This window comes from Mobula birostris, chromosome 2 (assembly GCF_030028105.1).
Source record: "Mobula birostris isolate sMobBir1 chromosome 2, sMobBir1.hap1, whole genome shotgun sequence".
In the NCBI taxonomy this organism is placed as follows: domain Eukaryota; kingdom Metazoa; phylum Chordata; class Chondrichthyes; order Myliobatiformes; family Myliobatidae; genus Mobula; species Mobula birostris.
Window position 1 is genome coordinate 13,016,542 of NC_092371.1, and position 26,374 is coordinate 13,042,915.

At 42.2% G+C, this 26,374-nt stretch overlaps 1 protein-coding gene across 8 annotated transcripts in view; it reads right to left on the reverse strand.

Annotated features, from left to right (window-relative positions):
- Positions 1-26,374, reverse strand: part of pogzb (pogo transposable element derived with ZNF domain b) — a 101,096-nt gene that overhangs the window by 65,810 nt on the left and 8,912 nt on the right. For 7 of the 8 annotated variants that reach the window (XM_072283412.1, XM_072283404.1, XM_072283387.1 and 4 more), the window contains exons 2-3: positions 10,057-10,197; positions 1,669-1,764 (exon numbers count right to left, since the gene is read on the reverse strand). In XM_072283412.1, coding sequence (XP_072139513.1) covers positions 1,669-1,764; positions 10,057-10,186 — 226 coding nt within the window. In that variant the 5' untranslated portion in view covers positions 10,187-10,197. The remainder of the gene's footprint in view (positions 1-1,668; positions 1,765-10,056; positions 10,198-26,374) is intronic. The other variant, XM_072283434.1, reaches the window with a different exon arrangement.

Below are 26,374 nucleotides of genomic sequence, written 5' to 3' on the forward strand. Positions count from 1 at the left end.
ATTGTGTTTTTCTTGTAAAAACTATACAATTTGTTTGCTTTTCATGCAAATGTTTTGCATCTGAAGCTCCATGCAAGTTAAGTTTTTCAATGCACCTGTGTATATATTTATTTGTGCACAACAATAAATTGACTTTTGACATTGAGTTGATGAGTAAATAATTAGCATCATGTTTCTAAGGGATCAACGATAAAATAAAATTCTAAGGTTTAGTCCCCTCCCAGTATAGAGAAATGCTTGCCTGGATAAGCAAACTGCTTTGCTCTCTATCAAAATTAGCTTTCTCTAGGCACTGTTTAAATAAAGTCCATAAGACACAGGAGCAGAATTAGGCCATTCAGCCCATCAGGTTTACTCTACCATTCCATCATGGCTGATCCCAGATCCCATTTAATTCCATACACCTGCCTTCTCACCATACCCTCTGGTGCCCCAACCGATCAGGAAATGATCAACTTCCACTTTGAATACACCCACAGACAGCCTCCACCACAGTCTGTGGCAGAGCATTCTAAAGATCACTACTCACTGGCTAAAAAAGAATCCTCCTTAATTCTGTTCCAGAAGGTGGCCCCTCAATTTTGAGACTGCACCCTCTAGTTCTGGATACCCCCACCAGAGACAAACACCTTCTCCATATCCACCCTATCTTGTCCTTTCAGCATTCGGTAGGCTTCAATGAGTTGCCCCTGCATTCTTCTAAATTTCAGTGGTAGAGGTCCAAAACTGCCAAACGCTTCTCATATGTTAACCTTTTCATTCCCAGAATCATCCTCTTGAACCTCCTCTGCACTATCTCCAATGAGAACACATCCTTTCTGAAATATGCAGACCAAAATTTGACAATACTCCAAGTGTGGCTTGACTAGTGTCTTATAAAGCCTTAGAATTATCTCCTTGCTTTTATGTTCTATTCCCTTTGAAACAAATGCCAGCACTGCAACTGCTTTTACCACAGACTCAACCTGTAAATTAAACCTTCTGGGAGGACTCCTAAGTCCCTGGGTTAGAGTTTGAATCCGTGGCCCCTGCAAACCAACAGAACTGCTCACCCCCACCTTCAAAATTTTCATTAATCTCTTTTCAACAATATATTCTGGACCAGAAGTTTCTTTTTTTGGTTGCTGAGGTACATGTGCTTGCAAGAGAAGGGAAGTACTCAGTCAAAGCTCTGACCTCTGTGATGCAGGACAACTGCATGTTACCAGTGGTAAACACAAAATAATCTGCAGATGCTGGGGTCAAAGCAACACTCACAACACGCTGGAGGAACTCAGCAGGTCGGGCAGCATCCATGGACTGATCGTTTCCACGGATGCTGCCCGACCTGCTGAGTTCCTCCAGCGTGTTGTGAATGTCATCAGTGGACTTTTAGACAGAAATCGTGGAAAGAAACTCTGGTTTAGTTTTTCGTCAAAGACCATGAAACTTCACATATTCAACTTAGAAATGCTAATTCCATTTCTCTCTCCACAGGTATTGCCTGGCCTGTTTATTGGGTTCTCCGGGCTTTTGTTTTGCTTTTTAAAGCCGCCGTTTTCTTTCAGACAGTTTCTACACAGGCCAACTACAGAACAAAAATCAAAGAACCACTTGACTGAATACAAATCAGATTAACAAGTCCTTCATCCTTTGAATCTATAAAATACAAATGATCTTCCAACTTACTGTTGTTGTTAGAGGGGAGAACAGTCAACAATGCTTTCTTTCCCACCTCACTGTTCTGATCAGCAATGCTTGTGGCAGAAAATCCAGATTTAACTCCTGAAGAGCAAATAAAACAGTCTTATAAAAAAACTGTAAGGTAAGCAGTACACACTTAAACTAAAGACCCTAAAACTGCAAGACATACAAGCAGAATTAGGCCATCTAGCCTACCAAGTGGGCACTGCCATTCGATTATGGTTGATTTATTATCCCTCTCAACTCCATTCTCCTGCCTTCTCCCTACAACTTTTTGAGGTCTTGACTAATCAAGAACCTGGCAACATGTACTTTTAAAATATCTAATGACTTGGCCTGTACTGCTGTCTATGGCAATAAATTCCATAAATTCACCACCCACTGACTAAAGAAATTTCTCATCTCATTTTCAAAGGGGCAGCCTTCTATTCTGAGGCTCTACCCTCTGGCTCTAAACTGTCACACTATCGGAAATATCCTCTCCATGTGCACTCAGTCTTAGCCTTTCAATATTTGGTGCTGGTTCTAAACCTGGTGTCTGACCCAAAGCTCCTATAACTCCTGCCTGATTGTAGTAGCCAGAAGGCATGGCCGTGATAGGGCAGGGCTCCTCGATGAGGGGATGCTGCTTTCTAGTGGCAGTACTCCTTGTAGTTCAATGTTGGGAGGGCTTTGCCTATGACAGACTAAGCTTTATCCACCACTTTCTGTAGACTTTTCCATTTCTGGGCATTGGTGTTTCCAGACCAGGTTATGATGCAAAAGTTTGTCAGTTTTAGGTGATATGACAGATTTACACAAACTTCAAAGAAAGTAGATCCGATGGCACTTGCACGCTGATCCCACAATGGATTCTCTGATACAATCACACCAAACAACTTAGAATTACTGACCCTCCCCATCTTCAATCCCCTAATGAGGACTGGTTCATGGACAACTGGCTTCTGCCTCCTAATGTTGATTAACAGCTCTTTGGCTTTGCTGACATTGAATGAGAGATCATTGTTGTGGCATCATGCAACATTTTCAATTTCCCTCCAATATGCTGATTCATCATCACCTTTGATTCAGCCATTAAAGGGGATGTCAGTAGAGCTGTGCTGAGCCTCACAGTCATAGATAAAGAGTGAGTAGAGCAGGGGAGGGCCAAGTACACAGCTTTGTTGGGGCATCTGTATTGCTGTTGATGGTGGAGCTGTTGCCAATCCATTCTGACTGGATTCTACAAGTGAGGGAAATCGAGGAACCAGTTCCACAGGGAGGTACCAAGGCCCAGATCTTGGAGCAGCATTGATAACTTCACTCAACTTCAACAACCTTCAAACACATTTTCAAAGACCCTATAATTCACCAACTCATTTATTTTTATTATTTGTCATCCTTTGCACATTGATTTTTTTTGTCAATGTATATTTCTCAAATTCTATTATAGTTCTTTATTTTCCTGTAAATGCCTTCAAGAAACAAATCCAGGGCTTTAGGTTCCTGAACCATTGTGATCTCTTCGGAGATGGTATGACTTGTACAAAAAGGAAGGGTTGCACCCTGAACCTGAAGGAGACCAATATTCTCACAGGCAGGTTTGTTAGAGCAGTTGGTGTGGGGTTAAATTAATTTGGTAAGGGAATGGGAACTGGAGTGAAGAGACTCAGGGATAGGACAAATGAATGGTATGAAAGCAAAGATAGCACGCAGACTGTCAGGAAGTGCAGGCAGATGATAGGACAAAATTGCAACCAGCAGGGTGAGTATCAGTGCATTAGAGATTCAGAATGTTATATTTCAATGCACAGAGTACAGAAACAAGGTGGATGTTCTTGTTGCACTTTTACAGATTGCTGGGTAAGATGTTGTGGCCATCACTAAATTGTGGCTGAGGGATGTTTGTAGTTGGGAGCTGAATATCCAAGGTTACACAGTGTATTGGAGGGATAGGAAGGTCTGCAGAAGGAGTTGGCGTGGCTCTGTTGGTAAAGAATAGCATCAAAGCAGTAGAAAGATATGACATAAGACAGGCAGATGTTGAATCCTTGTGGGTTGAGTTTAGAAACTGCAAGGGTAAAAGGACCCTGATGGCAGTTATATACAGTCCTCCAAACAGTAGATGGCATGCGGACTAAGTTTACAACGGGAAATAAAAATGGTGTGTCAAAAGGGCAATGTTATGATAGTCATATGGGAGATTTCAACATGCAAGTAGATTGGGAAAATCGGGTTGGTAATGGACCTCAAGACAGTGAGTTTGTTGAATGACTACGAGAGGGCTTTTTAAGAACAGTTTGTCATTCAGCCTACTAGGGGATCAGCTATACTGAGATTGAGTGTTATGTAAATGAACTGGAGGCGATTAGGGAGCCTAAGGTAATGGAACCCTTAGGAGGCAGTGATCACAATACGAGTTCAACTTGAAATTTCATAGGGAGAAAGTCTGACGTAGCAGTATTTCAGTGGAGTACAGGAAATTACAGTGGTATGAGAGAGGAGTTGGCCAAAGTAAACTGAAAGGAGATGGTGGCAGGGATAATAGCATAGCAGAAATGGCTTTGAGTTTCTGGGAAAAATGAGGAAGGTGCAGGATAGATGTATTCCAAAAACAAAGAAATACTCAAATGGAAAAATAGTACAACCATGGATGACAAGGGAAGTCAAAGCTAATGTAAAAGCAAAATAGAGTGCATAAAACAAACCAAAAATTAGCCGGAAGACAGAGGATTGGGAAGCTTTGAAAAAACCTACAGAACGCAACTAAAAGAACCATGGGGGGGGGGGGGGGGGAGAGATGAAATATGAAAGCCAGCAAACAATATCAAGGTGGATAGAAAAAGCCTTTTCAAATATACGAAAAATAAAAGAGATGAGAGTGGATACAGGACCACTAGAAAATGAGGCCAAAGAAATAAAATGAGGGGACAAGGAGGTGGCAGATGAACTTAATAAATATTTTGCATCAGCCTTCACTGTGGAAGACACTAGCAATGCGCCAGGTGTTGAAGGATGTGAGGGAAGAGAAGTGAATGCAGTTACAAGGGAGAAGGTGCTCAAAACAAAATTGAAAGACCTAAAAGGTACACAAGTCACCCGGATCAGATGAACTGCACTCTCGGGTTCCGAAAGAGGTAGCGGTAGAGATTGTGGAGGAATTAGTAATGATCTTTCAAGAATCACTGGACTCTGGGACAGTTCCAGAGGACTGGAAAATTGCAAATGTCATTCTACTCTACGAAAGGAGGGAGGTAGCAGGAAGTAAATTATAGACCAGTTGGCCTGGCCTCAGTGGTTAGGAAGATGTTGGGGTCAATTGTTAATGATGAGGTTATGGAATACTTGGTGATAGAACAAAGACAGCATGTTTTCCTTAAGGGAAAATCTTGCTTGATGAACCTATTGGAATACTTTGAGATTACAAGTAGGATAAAGGGGATGCCGCAGTATATTAAAATTCTCAAAAGGCCTTTGAGAAGATAGCACACATGAGGCTGCTTACCAAGTTTAGAGCCCATGGTATTACAGGAAAGTTACTGGCATGGTTAGAGCATTGGCTGATTGGTAGGAGGCAGCAAGTGGGAATTAAAGGATTCTTTTCTGGTTGGCTGCCAGTGACCGTGTTGTTCCACAGGGGTCAGTGCTGGGACCATCTCTTTTTATGCTCTGTATCAATGATTTAGATGATGGAATAGATGGCTTTGTTGCCAGGTTTGCAGATGGCATGAAGATTGGTGGAGGAGCAGGCAGTGTTGAGGAAACAAAGGCTGCAGAAGGACTTAGATTAGGAGAATGGGCAAGAAAGTGGCAAATGAAATACACTTGAAAAATGCATGGACATACACTTTGGTAGTAGAAATAAATGTGCAGATTTATTTTCTTAATGGCGGCAAAATCCAAAAATCTGAGATGCACAGGAACTTGGGAGCCCTTGTGCAGAACACCCTAAAGGTTAACTTGCAGGTTGAGTCGGTGGTAAGGAAGGCAAATGCAATGTTAGCATTCATTTCAAGAGATCTAGAATATAAGAGCAGGGATGTGATGCTGAGGCTTTATATGGCACTGGTGAGGCCTCACCTTGAGTACGGTGAACATTTTTGTGCTCTTTTAGAAAACGTGCTGACATTGAGGAGGTTCACAAGGATGATTCTGGTAATGAAAGGGTTATCATAAGAGGAACATATGCTCTGGGCCTGTTATTCACTGGAATTTAGAAGGACGAAGGGGGATTTCATTGAAATCTTTCGAATGTTGAAAGTCCTAGATGGAGTAGATGTGGAAAGGATGTTTCCCATTGTGGAGGAGTCTAGGACAAGAGAGCATAGACTCAGGATGGAGGAGCATCCATTTAAAACAGATGCAGAGAAATTTCTTTAGCCAGAGGGAGCTGAATTTGTGGTAGTTATTACTACAGGCAGCTGTGGAGGCCAGCTCATTGGGTGTACTTAAGCTGAAGACTGATAGGTTCATAATTAGCCACAGCATCAAAAATTATGGGGCGAAGGTTGGGGAATGGAACTGAGGGGAAAAAAATTAAGGATCAGCCATGATTGAATGGCGGAGTAGACTCGATGGGCCAAATTGTCTAATTCTGCTCCTTTGTCTTATGATCCATCCTTTCTTAGATAAGTAGCCCAAAACTGTTCACAATACTCCAAGTGAGGCTTCGCCAATGTTTTATAAAGCTTCAGCACTACATCCTTGCTTTTATGTTTTAGTCTTCTCGAAATGAATGCTGACATTGCATTTACCTTCCTTACTACCGCACAACCTGCAAGTGAACCTTTAAGGAATCCTGCACCAGGATTCCTAAGTACCTTTGCATCTCTGAATTCGCTCCGTTTTGAAAATAAGTCTGCGCCTTTATTCCTTCAGCCGAAGTGTATGACCATGCACTTCCCTACACCACATTCCATCTGCCACTTCTTTGTCCATTCTCCCAAGCAAAGTGCTCCAGCGCCTTTACTTCCTGAGAAAACTAAAGAAATTTGGCCTGTCCCCTAAAACCCTAATTTTTATAGATAATTTTATAGAAAGCATTCTTCTAGGGTGCATCACAACCTGGTATGGAAGTTGCCCTGTCCAAGACCGAAAGAAGCTGCAGAAGATCGTGAACACGGCGCAGCACATCACACAAACCAATCTTCTGTCCTTGAAATCACTTTACACCGCACGCTGTCGGAGCAGTGCTGCCTGGATAATCAAGGACACGACCCACCCAGCCAACACACTTTTCATCCCTCTTCCCTCTGGGAGAAGGCTCAAGAGCATGAAGATTCGTACGGCCAGATGTGGGAACAGCTTCTTTCCAATTGCGATAAGACTGCTGAATGATCCTGACCCGCATCTGGGCCGAACCCTCCAAATATCCGGACCTGCCTCTTGGTTTTTTTGCACTACCTTACTTTCCATTTTTCTATTTTCTATTTATGATTTATCATTTAAATTTTTAATATTTACTAACTTTTACTATTTTAAATATTTAATATTTGTAATCCAGGGAGCAGGAAGCACAGAATCAAATATCACTGTGATGATTGTACGCTCTAGTATCAATTGTTTGGCGAAAATAAAGTATAAGTATAAAGCTTCCTCAACACTACCTGCCTCTCCACTTACCCTGGTACTGTCTGCAAACTTGACCATCAATTCCACCATCCAAATTATTAACATATGACATGGCAAGTAGCAAACCTTCCACTGAACCTTGTGGAAAACAACAACTCACTGGTAGCCAACTAGAAAAGGCTCTTTATTCTGATTTTTTGGCTTCTACCAATCATCCACTGCTTTATCCATGCTAGTATCCTTCCATATACTGCCTTCTGAAAATCCAAGAACATAACATTCACCAATTCTCCTTAGTCTAACCTGCCTGTTATTTCATCAAATATTTGCAACAGATTTCTCAAGCAAGATTTCCTCATAAGGAAATTATGCTGACTTCAGCCAATTTTATCATGTGCTTCAAGTACCCTGAAACCTTATCCATAATAAAAGGACTTTAACATCTTCCCAACCACTGAAGTGAAGCAAACTGGCCTATAATTTCCTTTCTTTTGCCTCCCTCCCTTCTTAAAGAGTGGAGTGATACTTGCAATTTTCCAGTCCTCTAGAACCATCCAGAATCCAGTGATTCTTGAAAGATCACTACTAATGCCCCTGCAACCTCTTCAGCTATCTCTTTCAGAACCCCAGAGTTTTGAAATCCATCTGTTCTAGGAGACTTATCTACCTTCAGACCTTTCAACTTCCCAAGCATTACCTCCTTAGTAATACTGATTGCACTCCTGTGAATAGACTTACATTCCCTGTGACCGCGTGGGTTTCCTCAAGATGTTTCCTCTTACCTTCCAAAGATGTACACGTTAGTAGGTTAATTGGTCATATGGGTGCAACTGGGCAGCGTGGGCTCATTGGGCAGGAAGGGCTTGTAACCGTGCTGTCTCTATATACAAATAAAAATAACCACTTCTCCCACACCAATCTATGAGCCACACATTCAACTCTGATCTTATTAACCCTTTGCCAACTTGCACATGATTCAGGTAACAATTCAGAGATTATCTTTTTGGTTCTGTATTTTAATTCAGCAGAACTTCATTCCTTGTTCTTCCTATGTCATTGGTACCACAACAAATGGACCTTTCCCTCCCATTCCAAATTCCTCTGCAGGTCAGGTTATATCTCCCAATCTCAGGCATCAGACTAACCATCCTTCCTCCAAGAATAAGATCTCACCCCTCCAAGAATTGATTTATTTGGCTGCAGCATTCAACTATTTTACTAATGTGCATTCACTCATACATAACCAAACTATAGGAAGGAAGTCATTACAGTGGAAAGAGTGCTGTAAAGATTCAGAGGTGTTACGGGAGTGAAGGGCTTGAGTTACAAGGAGAGGATGGGCAGACTGGGGCTTTTTGCCCCGGAGCTTAGGAAGATGAGGGGTGGTCTCATGGAGGTACATAAAAATAAGGGGGAAAAAATAAAAAATTAATTATCACACAATCCATTTCACAAGGGAGGGCATATATTTAAGGCAAGGAGAGAACAGTAGGGATGCAAGAGGAAACTTTTGCACAGGCTGGTGGATATGTCTAATGAGCTGCCAGAAGTAGTGGTAGAGGCATTTTGATATGCATGCAGACAAGAACAGGTTAGAAGGATATGGGCCAAACACAGGAAAATGGGACTAGCTCAGATAGAGAACTTGTTCTTCATGAATAAGTCAGACCAATAGGCCTACTTCCATACTGTACAACTCTGACTTCACTTGCGTTGTATATTTTTTTTAAATTCAGAGATACAGTGCCAAACAGGCATTCCTAGCAACCCACCGATTTAACCCTAGCCTAATCACAGAACAATTTACAATGACCAATTAACCGGCAGGGTCTTTCAACTGTGTGAGGAAGTAGAAGCACCTGAAGGAAACCCATGTGCACACAGGAAGGAACACACACACTTGCTTCAGGAGGTCAGTAGAATTGAACTCTGAATTCTGACACCCCAAGCTGTAATAGCAACACGTTAATCACTACATTACCATTATATCCAAGACAGAAGCAAAAACAAAAATGGGACAGGCACAGCCTCGACATGAACAAACAGATGCAACACCACACTAATGTTAAACTAAACCTTTCAAAACAAAGTTTAGGTAGTGATTTACAATTATTCTTGCAACACAATTAAGAATTTTAAACAATTAAGAAGTGCCCTTGTGTTTTCTGGATGATTATGCTGTACTGAAACATCCACTGAACAACAGTAACAAAATACTTAAGTTTCTACAGTGGCAGGGCACCAGTTAACATAAATCCACATCACTTGCAAAATTGGCAATTCGGGGTAAAAATTAGCACAGGTGGAGAGGATGCGGAAAGAAGACTAGGTTTACAAAAGGGAAGCTCCTGGAAAATGTCTCTCCAGAAGAGCTTTGCAGCAGAGCAATTAGTCTTGGGAGAACACCAACATCTGCAGGGAAATCCAAAGAGTTCTACCAACAGAATACTCCAGGTAACTAAACATTTGCAGAGGGAAAGCTCAGAAAGAATGTTGACATTTAGTGTTCAGGCCCTTGATCACATGTCAAGCAAGTGCCCTGGGAATTATGTGCAAACTGCAGTTTTACAATCAGCCTGACAGACCAGCCTAGGAACTCAGCAAACACATATTTCCAATGCTTTGGTCACATGCATCAACCAGTACCTGCAGAGGGGTACTGAGTAGGAAGCCTGTCCCATAAGAAGCAATCACACTTCAAGAAATATACACGTCTCCCAGGATCACAGAGAGAATGATGCTTTTTAGTCTACTACCATTGCAATAAAAATTGGGTGACACAAACAGATCAGCCGCTAAACTGAAGGCATTTTCCTAAATTACCTGTATTTACATTGTTGGATGCCGTCAGCAACATCCCACCACCTGTGTCGTCCACAACATCATCCTCTATGAGCTGCCAAGGCTCCAGTTCCTCTTCCTCGCACTCCATAAATAAATCTGTGTCTGCCATGTTAGCAGCACCTGAAAGAGAGGAAAGAAGCCACTTTAAAATAATTACCCTAACCTAAAACGCAAAGGAGGCCAAAAGCAGAGCAGCAAAGACAATTCAGTGGTGAACATTAACTTTAATAATAAACTGCAAAATAACAAACCACAAGGGGCCACAAAGCAAGAGAACAGACACTAAATGGAATAGGCAATGAAGTAACTGAAGGCTAGGATCAACTGGTTGAAGTTGGCTGGTTTGATGGGTGAACAAGGACTGTGGATGACAGCTGGGTTTCAATAGGCTGTAGGTGACAAACTGGAAACGAGTGGATGCAAGAGAAAACAAAAATGGAGGTTTACAGGCTGTGTAGGGAAGGAGAGATCATGGGAGTAGTTTTATAATGAGCCTGCACTATGGTGTATGGTTCTATATTCTATGCTCAAACTCCTTAAAGGTGCAGATGTTGCAAAGGTTTGGGGAAGTAGTTAAGTTCTAAAGACAGAATTTAGGGAAACAATTCCACTGACACCAAAAGGAAGCATTAGCATCATTAGTGGAAGATACTAAGAGGCTGCAAGGTAGTGCAGTAGGTCATTCTGATACTTCAGTTCGAGTGAGCCACATTCAATCTAGACCTATGATACTATCTGTCTGCAATTTCCATTCCTACCTCTCTTCCCCACCCCACCATTCGCTGAAGATCCCAGAGGTATGCTGCTTGGCAATTTAGATGAAAACTACAAATTGCTTTTGTGTACAATCTAGTAAAAGAAACTTAGTAATAAAATCTAGGAGTAGATGAAAAGTGCAGACTAATTAGGTGCTCGATGGCTGATGCTGATTTTGAGAACTAGAAGGCCCATTTCTATGTTGCAAGGCTCTACAATAGTAAAATCAAAGGAATGGAGTTTTTGGCAGGTGGTGGTGTGACAAGAATACACATAGATTAAGATGTTAGCTGTCCTGTGTGATCAGCAGTTGGTCTGCCACCTGTCTTCAGGAGAGAGAGAGAGATAAGGAAAACAATGGAGCAGCATTTGGAGATGTGTAATGAAGGGGAAGGAGAGCTGTCAAGAGCGGCTCCCCCTTTGAACCCTGAACTGTTTGAAGTGATGGACAGGCGATACCCCAGCAGGGGGATAAAAAGGGACAGGTTCGCTAAGGCAGGACACACACGACACCCGAGGTAACGAGACCCTGGAAGCGGTGCGCCTCTCACAAGTCGGTGGGAAGCTTTTGGACTGCTGATCGCAGGATCAAGCCATAGACGCTCAGGGTGGAAAGGCACGATCGGCGGGAACCTAGTGTGTGTCCACCCTTGCCGGTGCCAGGTTCACCGCAGGGAAACAATTCATATCTGGAAACAGAGGGGTCACGGTCGGTGACCTCAGATGACATCATAAAGAGCTTGCACGAAAGCTGACTGCGAAGGTCTGTGTGTGGAAGCTGTTTGAATATTCATTCGTTTTGCTCTCTCTCTCCTTCCCCCCGCTGTCTGCGAACTGAACTAAATTGAACTGAACTTGGCGTCACTTTGAAATTGGTCATTTACCCCTAGACAACGATAGAGCTTGATTGATCCTGTTATCTGAATTCTGTGTACATGTATGTTTATCATTGCTGAACTGTTGCATTCATTATCCTTTTGATTAGAGTACTGTGTTGCTTGTTTCTTTAAAAAAAACTTTCTTAGTTCTAGTAATCCAGACTCCAACTGAGTGATCCATTTCTGCTGGTTTGGCAACCCAGTTACGGGGTACGTAACATAAGTGGGGTTCTCGTCCGCGATTTTGAACGCTAAACGTGGGACGGAGTAAATTGATTGGGTCAAAATTCCCGAAAGAAAAGACAAACAGCAGAAATGGAGGCTGAGGAATTTATAAAGGCGCCGACCTTGGAGGCATTAGAGGATGCCAGGAAATCGGAATTGGTAGCTGTGGCCAAACTGTTGAATCTTGCTAAGGGGAAGTCGACAATGAGGAGAGAGGAGATACACAGAGCTATCGTAGAGAACTATGTATCTAAAGGTGTGTTTCCCCAAGGCGAGCTGGGGGTGGTGTCTATTGAAAAACCTGCTGGAGACACGGTACAGGTACAGCTTGAAAAACTGAGACTCGAGCACGAGTTCCGGGTACGACAGTTGGAGCGAGAAGAGAAGGACAGAGAGTTAGAGAGGCAAGAGAAAGAGTTAGAAAGGCAGGAGAGAGACAGGGAGAGAGAGAGACAGTGGGAGCGAGAGGAGAAACAGAGGGAAAGGGAATTCGAGCTGGAGAAGTTAAAGATAAGGGCAGAGCAGGGGCTCGTGCCGAACCAAGGTGGAGGGTTCCGGGCGACCCAGGAGGTTAGGCTGGTTCCTCCATTTGACAATACCGATGTGGATCGGTACTTTCTCCATTTCGAAAAAGTGGCTATAAGTCAGGACTGGCCGAGGGATAAGTGGGTTGTTTTGCTTCAGAGTGTACTGAAAGGTAAAGCCCAAGAAGCTTACTCAGCTTTGTCCGCGGAAGATGCCCAGAGGTATGAGGTGGTGAAAGAGGCCATCCTCAGGATTTATGAGTTGGTCCCAGAGGCATACCGGCAGAGGTTCCGGAATGCGAGGAAGCAGTGGGACCGCACGTATTTGGAGTTTGCCCGTGAGATGCAGACATATTGTGAGCATTGGTGCGCCTCAAAGGGGGTAGAGGGGGATTATGACGGACTGCTACAGCTGATCCTGATTGAGCAGTTTAAAGGTTATGTCCCTGAGGGTATGAGACCCTACCTAGATGAGAAAGAGGCAGCCACGTTAGCCGCAACTGCTAAGTTAGCGGATGAGTATGCGTTGACGCATAAAATGAAGTTTGCCCCGAGTAAAGGCTGCCAGAAGGGTAGTCAGGACAGCGGGGAGAGTCCGCTGGAAAAGTCAGAAAGTAAGCCGGGGACTAGCAAGAAGGATAAGGTAGACCGGGAGCAGTCTGGTAGGAAGTCTGCTGGGATCGTCTGCTATAATTGCGGGAAAGTCGGACACTTTGCGTCCAGGTGCTTTGCCCCAAAGAAGGAGACGGGAAAAGAGAAAACAGCGATTTTGACTGGCTGTATCGAGCTGGTAAACGAACCGCTAGGGAAGGACAGGTCTGCCAAAGTTCACGAAGGGCACGAGGGGTTTATCTCGGCCGGATTGGTGTCAGTGATCAGTGAAGGAGGGGTTAAAACCAGTTCCAGTGCGGATCTGGAGAGACACGGGAGCGTGTCAGTCACTAATACTGAAGATTGTATTAGAGTTTAGCTCAGAGACCCAGACTGGGGAGGTAAAGGTCAAAGGTGTTGGGGAAGGGACAGAGTCAGTCCCTTTGTACCAGATACACTTACAAAGCAACCTGGTCTCTGGACTAGTGACGATCGGGGTGAGGTCCAAATTACCGATGAAAGGCGTGGAAGTCTTGCTCGGTAATGATGTCGCCGGGGGAATCGTGTTCCCAGTCGTGAGATGACAGGCCAGCCTGCCAGCATTGAGGCCTCGCCCATGGACTCACAGGTTCATCATGGGGCTGCGGTAGTAAATTTAGCTGAGACGTTTCTGCCAACCTTGTACGAGAAGGGGGTAGAAAATGAAAAGAAGGAGTGTAGTGAGACAAGAGGTAGTGAGGGAGCTGAGACAGACTTAGCAGTAGCCAGGAAAGAATTTGTGCAGACGCAGGAGCGAGACAAGGGGCTGATGGTTTTAGCAGAGACAGCTCTCTCTGACACAGACTTAACAAGGGAACTAGTAGGCTATTGTGTGGAGGAGGAAGTGCTAAGGAAGCAAGGGAGACCAAGTACCGTGCCCGCAGATGAGGAATGGGGGGTGGTGCAAAAGAGTTATGGGAAAGAGGTTTTTAACCTGGCCCCCAAGGTACCCCCCGGTGGACATTTTGCAGTGCTGGAGGAAACAGTTGGTGGAATCATGAAAGAGGTTTACCGGCTGCCCAGGGGGAAGGATGTTATTCATTATGAACGACGCAAACTGAGACGGTCACAGGCTTTTGATATGCTAACAAACCTCGTCGGTGTTAGCGCAGAAATCAATGAAGCTAGGGTCCCCCCGATAAGAGAAAAAAACCATTTTGAAAAGATGAGTATGGTATCGACCAGATGGGAGAAGGCTATTGTTTTGGCCAGGTCTGCTGATAAGGTCTCTCCCTTAATCCCCGAACAAAGCGACTCTTTAGGAGAAGTAATTAAACGACTCGCACCCGTGTGTTTGATTGTCCCGAGGCGATGCAAAGAACTGGGACGTTGGGTGGTGTTTGTTACAATAGGTCAGCCTAGTGAGCAACATCCATGTAGAATGAGTAATTCAGTGACTAAAGGGCTGACGAACACAGAGGTGTGTATTGGCAATTTAATACGGCTGTCTGAAGCCAGCTTGATAGTGAACCTTGAAAAAAAGAGTTCGGCCACACAAAGGTCACTTACGTGGGAAGTGTGGTGACACGGGCAGCTGGCAGCGATGCAAGCTACAGTGCAGGCTATCACTGACCTCCCAACCCCAACAGACAAGAGGGCCCTCAGAAGACTCTTGGAGATGGTGGGGTACTGTAGGAAGTTTTGCAATAACTCTGCAGTCACTACCCCTCCCCCTCCTACTAAGCCCTTGCGAGAGAAAACTAAGTCGGAATGGGACGACCCTTGTTATTGTGGTCTGGGACAAAATCAAATGAGAGGTTACATTGATCGCAATTCATCAGTGTTTTTGGCCACTATGAAGTTTGCTCAAGTTGGAGCCTGGTCTAAGGGATTATTAATAACACATATAAAAGGAACAGAAAATGTGATGGCTGACTGTCTGTCAGGTGTTGACAACTTCAAACTCGCTGTATTAGCCAAATAGCTGATAAAGATGTATATTTGTGTGTTATCAAATAATGTATTCATGTTTGTAATTTTTACCCCCAGGTAAAAATCCTTAAAGGGGGGAAGTGTGACAAGAATACACATAGATAAGATGTTAGCTGTCCTGTGTGATCAGCAGTTGGTCTGCCACCTGTCTTCAGGAGAGAGAGAGATAAGGAAAACAATGGAGCAGCATTTGGAGATGTGTAATGAAGGGGAAGGAGAGCTGTCAAGAGTGGCTCCCCCTTTGAACCCTGAACTGTTTGAAGTGATGGACAGGCGATACCCCAGCAGGGGGATAAAAAGGGACAGGTTCGCTAAGGCAGGACACACACGACACCCGAGGTAACGAGACCCTGGAAGCGGTGCGCCTCTCACAAGTCGGTGGGAAGCTTTTGGACGGCTGATCGCGGGATCAAGCCATAGACGCTCAGGGTGGAAAGGCACGATCGGCGGGAACCTGGTGTGTGTCCACCCTTGCCTGGGTGCCAGATTCACCGCAGGGAAACGATTCGTATCTGGAAACGGAGGGGTCACGGTCAGTGACCTCAGATGACATCACAAAGGGCTCACACAAAAGCTGACTGCGAAGGTCTGTGTGTGGAAGCTGTTTGAATATTCATTCGTTTTGTTCTCTCTCCTTCCCCCCACTGTCTGTGAACTGAACTGAACATTGCGTCACTTTGAAATTGGTCATTTAGCCCTAGACAACGATAGAGCTTGATTGATCCTGTTATCTGAATTCTGTGTACATGTATGTTTATCATTGCTGAACTGTTGCATTCATTATCCTTTTGATTAGAGTACTGTGTTGCTTGTTTCTTTAATAAAACTTTCTTAGTTCTAGTAATCCAGACTCCAACTGAGTGATCCATTTCTGCTGGTTTGGCAACCCAGTTACGGGGTACGTAACAGTGGCAATACTGTGGGGCTGAAGGAACTTAGAAGCATACATCAACACAATAAGACCAAGGGGCAGAATTAGGCTATTTCACCCAGAGTCTGCTCTGCCATTTCATCATGGCTGATGCATTTCTCTCTCAACCCCCATCTCAGTCTTCTCCCCATATCACTTCAAACCCTGACTAATCAAGAATCTATCAACCTCTTCCTTTAATACACCCAATAACAGCCTCCACAGCCACATGTGGCAACAAGTTCTGGATTCACCACTCTCCAGCTAAAGATATTCCTCCTCGTATCCATTCTAAATGGACATCCCTTCATTCTGAGGCTGTTCCCTCTGCTGCCATAGGAAACATCCCCTCCACATCCACTCCACTGAATCCTTTCAACATTTGATAGATTTCAAAGAGAACCCCTTCAGTCTTCTGAATACCAATGAGTACAGTCCCAGGACCATTAAACACTCAATCTCATGAACCTCCTCTGAACCCTCTCCAATGCCAACACATACTTTCTTAGATAAGGGGCTCACAATATACCAAGTGAGGCTTCACCAGTTCCATAAAGTCTCAAAATTACATCTTTGCATTTATATTCTCATCCTCTCGAAATGAATGTTAACATCACAGTTGCCTTCCTCACCAACTGCAAGTTAACCTTTAGGTAATCCTGCAGGACTCCCAAGTCCCTTTGGACCTCAGATTTTTGAATTTCTCTCCATTTAGAAAATAACCCATGTTATTATTTCTTCCACCAAAGTACACACATGACCATAAACTTCTCAACATCTGCCACTTTTGTCCAATCTCTTAATCTGTCTAAGTACTTCTGTAGCCTCTTTACTTCTTCAACACTACCTGCCCATCCTGTCTTCACATCATCTGCAAACTTGTCAAGACATCAATTCTGTCATCCAAATTATTGACATATAACATAAAATAGTCCCAAAACAGACACCATTAGTCACCGGCAGCCAACCAGAAAAGGCTCCCTTTATTCCACTCTGCCTCCTACCAATCAGCCACTGCTTTACCTATGCTAGCATCTTTCTATAACATGGGCTCATAGCTTGTTAAGCAGCTTCATGTGTGGCGCCTTATCAAAGGCCTTGTAAAAATTCAAGTACATAACATCCACCAACCTCCTTTGTCCATCCTGCTTTTTGTTACTTCAAAGAATTAAAACAGATTTGACAGACAAGATTTTCCCTTGAGGAAACCATGCTGACTACGGCAATTTCCCAAGCAATTCTCATTAGTAATAGCAATGGTGACTCCTTTGCTTGCATCTTCGAAAACAGTCCTATTTCTATCTTTAATATTCCTATTTTTCCCTTTCAGGGTTCTTTTGAAGACCCTGACCTGGAGTTACACGCTGGCTACGGTTCTTTGCGGGAATGGAACCTGCTCTCGGGGTTCCACAATCGGCTACTATTCAGCATGGCCTAAGATTTCAGCACAGTTGCAGAAGCCTAGGATCTCGAGTAACTGGAGACAGGCGAATCAAGGGTCAGTGTCGCCACAGGAGACCCATGTGTCATTGGGGAGTCGGAACTGGGTGTGCCTGGGGACCTGGGATCCTTGCGATTTCCAAGCACCAAGCTTGAAAAAAAGCGACGTAATGGACTTGTAACATCGTAAACCAGTGAGTTGTTTGTTATCTCTTCCACTCGTTATTGGGAGAGACAGCCTGCAGCATGTTGAATTATCGGGTGAACAATGCAGCCTTTGGGGTAACTGCAAGTCCGTGTCTTTGCTATTACTTTGCTCACACTTAAGTGCTGGCAGCAGGTGCACTTTATTTTTGCCCGTGGGGGATTGTTGCTTGCTGCAGCTTACGCGTGGGAGGGAGGGGAGCCGGGGGGGGGGGGGGAGAAAGAGGGGCGAACGACGACTTTGGGGTTAAATTCTAAAATTTAACTCTCATTCATTCTTTAGGGCACTCGTTTTCGTGGATGTTTGCTAAGAAAAAGCATTTAAGGATGTATATTGTTTACATTTCTCTGACATTAAATTGTACCTTTGAACTTCACCTACTTCTGCCCCCTGCCACACTCAAACTTAGGGCAGACTGATAGTGTCTTCTACAATGAATAATGATGAAAGATACTCCTCCTCAAATTTCAGGGTGAATTCTATCATATTATAATCACTGTCCCTGAGGGTTCCTTTACCTCAGAATGAGGTTTATTATCACCAGCATGTGTCATGAAACTTGTTAACTTAGCCGCAGCTGTTCAAAGCAGTACATTATAATAAAAAAACAAAAATAAGTAAATTAATTACAATATATGTATATTTAATAGATCAAAAATTCATGTAAAAACAGTAATAATATATTTAAAAAGTGAGGTAATGTTCAAGGGTTCAATGTCCATTTAGGAATCGGATAGCGAAGGGGAAGAAGCTGTTTTTGAATCGCTGAGTGTGCCTACTTCTCACCTGATGGTAACAGTGAGAAAAGGGCATGCCCTGGGTGCTGAGGGTCCTTAATAATGGACGCCGCCTTTCTGAGACACTGCTCCTTGAAGATGTCCTGGGTGCTTTGTAGGCTAATATCCAAGATAGCAACAACTAAATTTTTGACCCTCTGCAGTTTCTTTTAGTCCTGTGCAATAGCCCCCCCCCACCCACCATACCAGATAGTGAAGTAGCCTGCTTTTGAGTGTTTTTATTGACATACCAAATCTCTTCAAACTCCTAATGAAGTATAGTCACTGTCTTACCTTCTGTGTAACTCTATCGATATGTTGGGACCAGATTAGGTCCTCAGAGAGCTTGACACCCCAGAACTTGAAACTACTCACTCTACTTCTGATCCCTCTGAGGACTGGTATGTGTTCCTTCGTCTTACCCTTCCTGAAGCCCACAATCAGCTCTTTCGTCTTACTGATGTTGAGTGCACAGTTGTTGCTATGACACCACTCCACTAGTTGGTATGCCTCGCTCCTGTATGCCCTCCTGTCACCATCTGAGATTCTACTAACAATGGTTGTAACATCAGCAAATTTACAGATGGCATTTGAGCTATGCCTAGCCACACAGTCATGGGTATAAGAGAGAGTAGAGCAGTGGGTTAAATACACACTCCTAGGATGCACCAGTGATCTCTAATTAATTCCAGTGTATTGCACAACACACAATCCCAGAAGAGCTGATCCCCAAGGCAGTCGGGAGTATTTGGAATGCAGGTGATAAATGTGGGACAAGACCTTGACTTCACATCAGGAACTAGCCAGCACTACAGTGAATCAACATAGGTCGCTGAATGGTGCAGAAGTCAGCATTACTGCATCACAGCTCCACGGCCTCAAGTTTGATCTTGACCTGGGATGCTGTTTGGAGTTTGCATGTTCTCTCTATGACAGCATGGGCTTCCCCAAGGTGCTCCATTTTCCTCACATACCAAAAGACACAAGACATACTGGCAAATTACCTGGCTACTGCAACCAAACAGCAAGAATCATAAGGAAAACATGGATATACGAGAAACAAAGCTGAATCACATGAAAACAAAGGAGGAATAGGAGTAATGGGTTGCCTCTGCTGGGAACTGGTATGGACGAAAACTAAATGTCTGCTTTACGTATAGAGTAACTAAGTAAGATCCATTGAAGATTAATAACAAACTCCGTTCACCTTGGAATCAGATCAGAGCTCAATAGTCATTTCAAACAAAAGTTCACAACATCTGTACAAAACAAATGTCCTATCAACAATGCCAACAACTTTTCTTTTGCAGATAATCTGATAAAATTGTTATTTTCTTTCCCTTAACGTCAGCATTTCCTGTTGTTAAGAGTGACCAATATTCATGTATTTGTCTAGGCAAAGACCCACACAGGCTTTTCCACTACATGGGGACATCATACTGTTTGCCCACAACACACACAGTCAATGAACGGTGATCAAGAGTGGGAATTCTTGCATTTTTGTGTTTTAAAGACTACTGAACTAGCAGTACAAACCAAAAGCTTTGCCTAGCCAAAATCAGCTGCAGAAAAATCAAAATCAAACCTGGAACCTCATTTATGTTCATTTGAGCACAAACACTGTCGTTAAGAGACTTCCCCTCAGGAGCTTTCGTTTTATGAATTAAAGTATCTTTACCTCCAACAGTCACTCTCTCATATTCAAATAATTCAACATTAAATTATGCAATAACTTAAAAGGTACTACATGAGATGAGAATGAGATTGTCAATGTTGATTTATTCACAATAGCCAGGCTTTAAATCCATATTAAATCCAAGCTACAAAACATTTGGACTCGTGTCCCATTATTTCAAGTCTCATGCAGGGGGGAAACAATTTTGCAAATTTGAATACTGAGAAAAAAGTTGGTACAGGTGTTGCGAATCATATGCACAAAAATAAAAAATGCTAACTGAAATCATCAGATCAAGTCCATATCCCACATCTACAACCTATTGATTGAAGACCATGATCAGCCAGGTGTACAGTTGCAAGAAAAAGCTTAAAGCCTTTTGCAATTACCTGGTTTTCTGCATTACTCAAAATGTGGTTTGATCTCTGCCCAAACTAATAACACACAATTTTACTTCTTGTCAATACTGTGTACACCATTTAAACAATCACAGTCTAGGTTCAAAGAAGTATGTTAGCCTCTGGGGTAATGCCTTCTACAAAAGCTATTTGGAGTCAGGTAAATTCCAATCAGTTGAGATTGGCAGTGTCGGTTGTAGAGCCCTGCCTGACAAAAAGGACACACAAAGTCAGGTAACTGACACAGCCTGCTCTTCAATAAAGATCTGTTTATGTGCATCATGCCTTGATCAAAACAACTTTCAGAGGACCTTCAAAGAATTGTAGAAGTATATGAAGCTGGAAAAGACTACAAAAGCATGTCTAAAGATCTAAGTGTTCATCAGTCTACCGTAAGAGAAACTGTCTACAAATGGAGGAAGCTCAGTACTGTTGCTACTCTCCCTAGGAGTGGGCATCTTGCAAAGATCACACCAACAGTACAATGTGCAATGCTGAAGGAGATGAAATAGAACCCAAAGGTAACAGCAAAAGGCCCTGCATAATTCTTAGGAACTTGCTAAAGTGTGTTCACTATAAGAAAAGCACTGAACAAGAATGGAAGGACAGCACAGAGGAAATCACCACTCTCCGTAAAACAAAAACATTGCTGCACGTCTCAATTTTACAAAAGACCACCTGGATGCTCCACAATGCTTCTGGGACAATGTTCTGTAGACAGATGAGACATAAGTTGAACTTTCTGATAGAAATGCACACCTCTATCTTTGGAGGAAAAAGAGTCCAAGTCAAAGTTCAGACTGCAGCATAAACTGAAGAGAGTTGTTCATGCAAGGTGTCCCAGAAATACTGATGAACTGAAACAGATTTTGAGGAACGGTCTAAAATTCCTCCTTGCTGTTGTGGAAATCTGATCAGCAGCTCCAAAAAAATTTTGGTGGAGGTTATTGCTTCTAAAGGAGGTTCTACCAGTTATTAAATACAAGAGTTCATAATTTTTCCAGCCTGGACTGAGAATAATTGAACAATTATGTTCACCAAAGACATGAAAAATACAATTGTTTGTGTTATTAATTTAGGCAGATTATGCTTGTCTAATATTGTGATTTAGATGAAGATAAAACCACATTGAATGAGTGATCAATGCAGAAAACCAGGTAATTGCAAGGGGTTCACAAACTTTTTCTTGCAACTGTATATACTGAAAACAACTCCACACAATGACAGACTGAAAATCTCCTTAGTCTTTTATATGATGTGGAACCTGCTTAAGATATTAACTACCCAGCAATTAAGATCACCCAATTCAATTGTGGGCTGGCTAGTGGTGTGGTGGCATCAGCACTGGACTTCAAAGCAGATGATCCTGAGTTCAAACCCAGCCGGGACCCAACCTGGACAGCAGCAGTATCTGTGTGGGAGAAAGGCCTAGCAATCTACTTCCGTGTCTTGTCATGAAAACCCAATGGACCCTATGGTCCATAAGGTCACAAAGAGCTGGACTCGACTAAATGACTGAATAACAATTCAATTTGCTTAAAATTTGTCAACTCTACGCCCAATGAACTGATCATTGAACTGGTATACAAAGTGCTTACTGTTCTACAGGTACTGCTCAATTTAATGACCAAGGAGCACAGGTTTACTACAAAGAATAACTGATAGGTACAAAACATTTTCAGCACAACAGAGTCAATTAGCCAAGCTCTTCTATGAGAATGTTTAAGTATCCCAACAAATACTTCCTCTGCTCATCACAATATTCTTTATCCCTCATCTTCCATCTTCCCTTTAATCTTCATGTCAACCATTCCTCATATTGCAGGCTCTGTGTTTTCTTTCTGGTTAAGAAATTTGCCCTCAATTCCTGACTGGAATTATCCATGCCTTATATTTCAATACCTCACAAGTTGAAATACCCATCTACAAATTTATTCAATGCAATTAAATCAGTTGGTTTGAAAATCTTTAATTCTCCTCCTCACCCCCATTCTGACCTTTCTGCAGCCTCTCACAAAACTTACTGAAGTTCAAATAACAGCACCTCATCTTTCCTTCAGACATGCTGCAGGGATAATATTGAATTTAATAAAATTCCAAAATTAATTTGTAGTATTTCAGTTGTAATATTATCAGAATTTTTCTCTCCACAGATATCACCTGATTGTTAGGTTATTGCCAGCATTCTACTTTTGATTTCAGGTTTAAATAATAGTTCTGATCTGTTATACAGTTTTAACAAGCTCCTTTGCTTTTTCTAACTTGCCCTCATTAATCTATTAATAGACAGTCCTTTAAACAATGGGATCACCTGGGCAATCCTGACTTCACTCTATTCAAAACAATCTCAATGAACTCCTTTTAGATTTCTGTCTACAATTTAAAACGCGTTTCTTCATTTCTCCAGTACTGTTAAAGGGTCTTTTTCTTTTCACAGAAGCCGAAGAGAAGGGCGTGGGGGGGGGGGGGGGAGAGAGAGGAGGAGATCATTTTATTTTTCCACTGAAATTGAATTTTGATAAATTCATCCCTAGCCTCTCAAATCGATTTCACAATCTTGTAAAGCTCTTGGGTCATTATTCCACAGTCTTTCAGAGGGGGAAAGAAAAACACATGGCCATCTCTTTGATAAGTATTACTTAGTTTTGACACTATGCTTTTAAACCTCTACTTTCTGCAGCACACCTCCAAAATACTGAAAGAACTCAGCAGATCAGACGGCATCTATGGAAATGAATAAACAAAAGACAGATAGCAGAGATCCTTCTTCAGAACTGGAAAGGAAGGGGGAAGTCGCCAGAATAAAAAATGGGAGAGGGGAAGGGGAATAGCCAGGTGGTGGTAGGTAAAGCCAAGTAGGTAGAAAAGGTTGAAGAAGGACTTCGATAGGTGAACGAACAGTGGACCATGGGAGAAAGGGAAGGAAGAGGACCACCATGGGAGGTGATAGTCAGGTGAGGAAAAGGAGGAAATAAAGAGGGAAGGGGGAGGGAAAAATACCAGAATTCCCTTTTCTTTCCAGTCCTGAAGAAGGGCTCGACCGGAAACGCAGACTGTTTATTCATTTTCATAGATAATGCCTGATATGCTGAGTTCCTCCAGAACTTTTTGTGTGTGTTACTCTGGATTCCCAGCATCTGCAGAATCTCTTGTGTTTATCCTTTCTGCAGCACCTCTTACTTATATAATTCAAGGGCAAAACTCCAAGTGTAATCTAACCATGTAAAAAATGAAAACCAAACCTGCAGATAATGAAAAACCTAAATTAAAAACAAATCCATAAAATACTCAAATCTTTGATCCAACATGTTAGTAGTCCCTTTTCTCATAGATGCCACCTGAGCCACGTACTTTTTTGTTCTTATTGTGGTCTAACTATGGTACTATACAATTCCAGCGTCGCTTTGCTTTTGAATTACATTCCATGCAAATGAATCTCAGTGCCAGATTTCTGACAATATGAATTTTAACTGGCCTTTGCACAGATTAATGCCTTGTCTGCATCACTTTACAGCATCATCCAAATGCAAACTTCACAGATTAAAATAAGAGTTCATTAATGGTTTATGTTGCAGGAACAACGACCTTCATATTCACTTGCCAAATATTCTCACCATGTCTCCCAGGAGGTATATTCTGCACAAATGGAATTAGTACCATTAACTACAGATATCTTCTTGAAAGTTGTCCAATGACCATCTCTGGCAGCATCATATTCTGTCACCTGTTTGTGAGAGATTATGGATTTTTTTTGCTGCGAGTGATTGCAAAGTACTCAGCTGTTGAGACAAAAAACCTGAGCAGTACAAGGAAATAAGGTTGAAATGATCAATTTTCCAAACAATTGCTTTACATCCACAAGTCAGAATGTGGAGGTTCACTGAAACAAGGTAATGTTTACACCAACTCCAAACATGCCAAAATTTTTGGATTCACATTTTCAACAATAAACTACATGAATCAGTAGAAGCAATAAAGGCAAACTTTTCAATAGACCCATGAAAAGGGGACGGCAAAGTTTAAATGCATAATTGTGACCCAAAATCTGCAGCCCAGACCAAAGAAAGACAATCCTGCCATACCGTATTTCTGTCTCAACTCCCAGTCTTCCGCACCTCTTTCGGTTCTGGCTTGCTAATTAACATTCCACCTTTAGCATCAAACAATTTTTTAATTTCTTTCCCCGTACTGCACGTTGTAAAGGCTTTTTAAAACAACTGATTCATGGCACTGCATGCTTGCCAGCATTCAATGACTTTCAAGGCCAACGTAATTACCAATATACCCCTTCTAGTCTTTGTTGCCACAGATCAGCCAAGAAACATTTGTAAGCATTAACATTATTCTGGATTATTGTTGTGATACCAGGTATTAATCAAACTGATGTTTTCAAGAAAAATTCAGATCTTCCGAGAAATCAATGCAATTCATATCATTTGTTTATATTTTTAATGTAAACATTTAAATTTTATGCATGGTACTGCAACTCCATCTTCATTCTTTTAAACTTCAACTTTGGGGGAGGGGGAGGGGAAGCTATAAATGATTAAGTCACAAAGATTCTCTCCTCAGAAAAAAGTTGAAAAGACTCGTTTGATGCAAAATTCATGACAAAGACAGTTTAAACACTATTGCTTGGCCCCATATTCAGAGTGTACATAAGAATCTGATAATCCAAACCTAACTACAAGTCTAAGGTGATTCTTCTATAGCTCCAACTTAAACTTACACACACATACTTTCATAAGCAGATCTACAGTTCAGGAATTTCAGTGTGGACAAACAGCATTGCCCAGTTAAGTATCAATATGTTCGACTGTCTCATATTTAAAGGTATTAACAAAGTTTGTTTTCCCAAACATTAATAAATGAAGCGAGCAACATTCATATTTGCCCAAATGTGCACAAACTAAAGATGAAATGCTTGGGCATTTGTTACATATCTAAAGTCTGAGGTATCACCAACAATCAAATTTTCACAAAGTACCCCCAGTCAGACATGAACTGTTCAGTCAAACCAAATTTACTGCTTAGCGTGTGCCTTCAAAGTGGTGGAATGATTTAGCAATGTTTGAATGCCTCAGCATTTTAAAAAATGGCTTCTCAGTGATCAAATGGCAAGTATGGTAATTCATTATTTGTAAATTAAGCTCCATCTCCACTTAAAGTGGGAAGAGGTCCTGTTCCCAATCAAGATCAAGAACACTAATGCCAAAGTTCACTTCAGAAAATGTACATATAGTTAAATTGCACATAATTTAAAAACCATCAATACTTTCTTCTTAATGATGACAATTTGAAAAATGAGACCTGCTTGCGGAGAGTTGTACCAGCCTACCATATGTAACTGTTTGAAAAAGGAGACTGACATACTAGTCTATGTGCAGTTAATATAGCAGCCAGAAACAAACCTGGAATTCTATCAACACTTTCATATCATGAGCATCTCCCAAGGCAGTTTATAACCAATGCGATTTTGAAGTGTGTTTACTCTAACTCAAAATGCTGCACCTAATTTGTACATCATTAGTTCCCACTGACACTCAACTAATGGCTTGTAAATTCGACTGAATTCCTATGGAAAATGTAAGGCAAAGCATTCAAAAATTATTTACAAAGTCCATCATCTTCCTTCCTGTTTTTCAATACCTCTGTGATATCATTCAAAAGGTTGTGCGCACAAGTGATGTAATATCTAAAGTGGAATGCACCCTTTTTGTGAAATTGTAAGCCTTTCATTCGAAACCACATCACTACAGCACTTACAAGCGCTTAAGGGGAAGCTACTTGAACAAGGTTTTTAATAAGGGAACTGGGTATCACCATCAGGTACACATTTTTAAGTTTTAACTTTAACCTTTCTCTCAGTTCTCCTCTGGGTTCTACCAAAGCTGGCCAGAAGTTATTCATACACCTCCACTGTTACGAGTTCAACCTGAGTGCTCAGC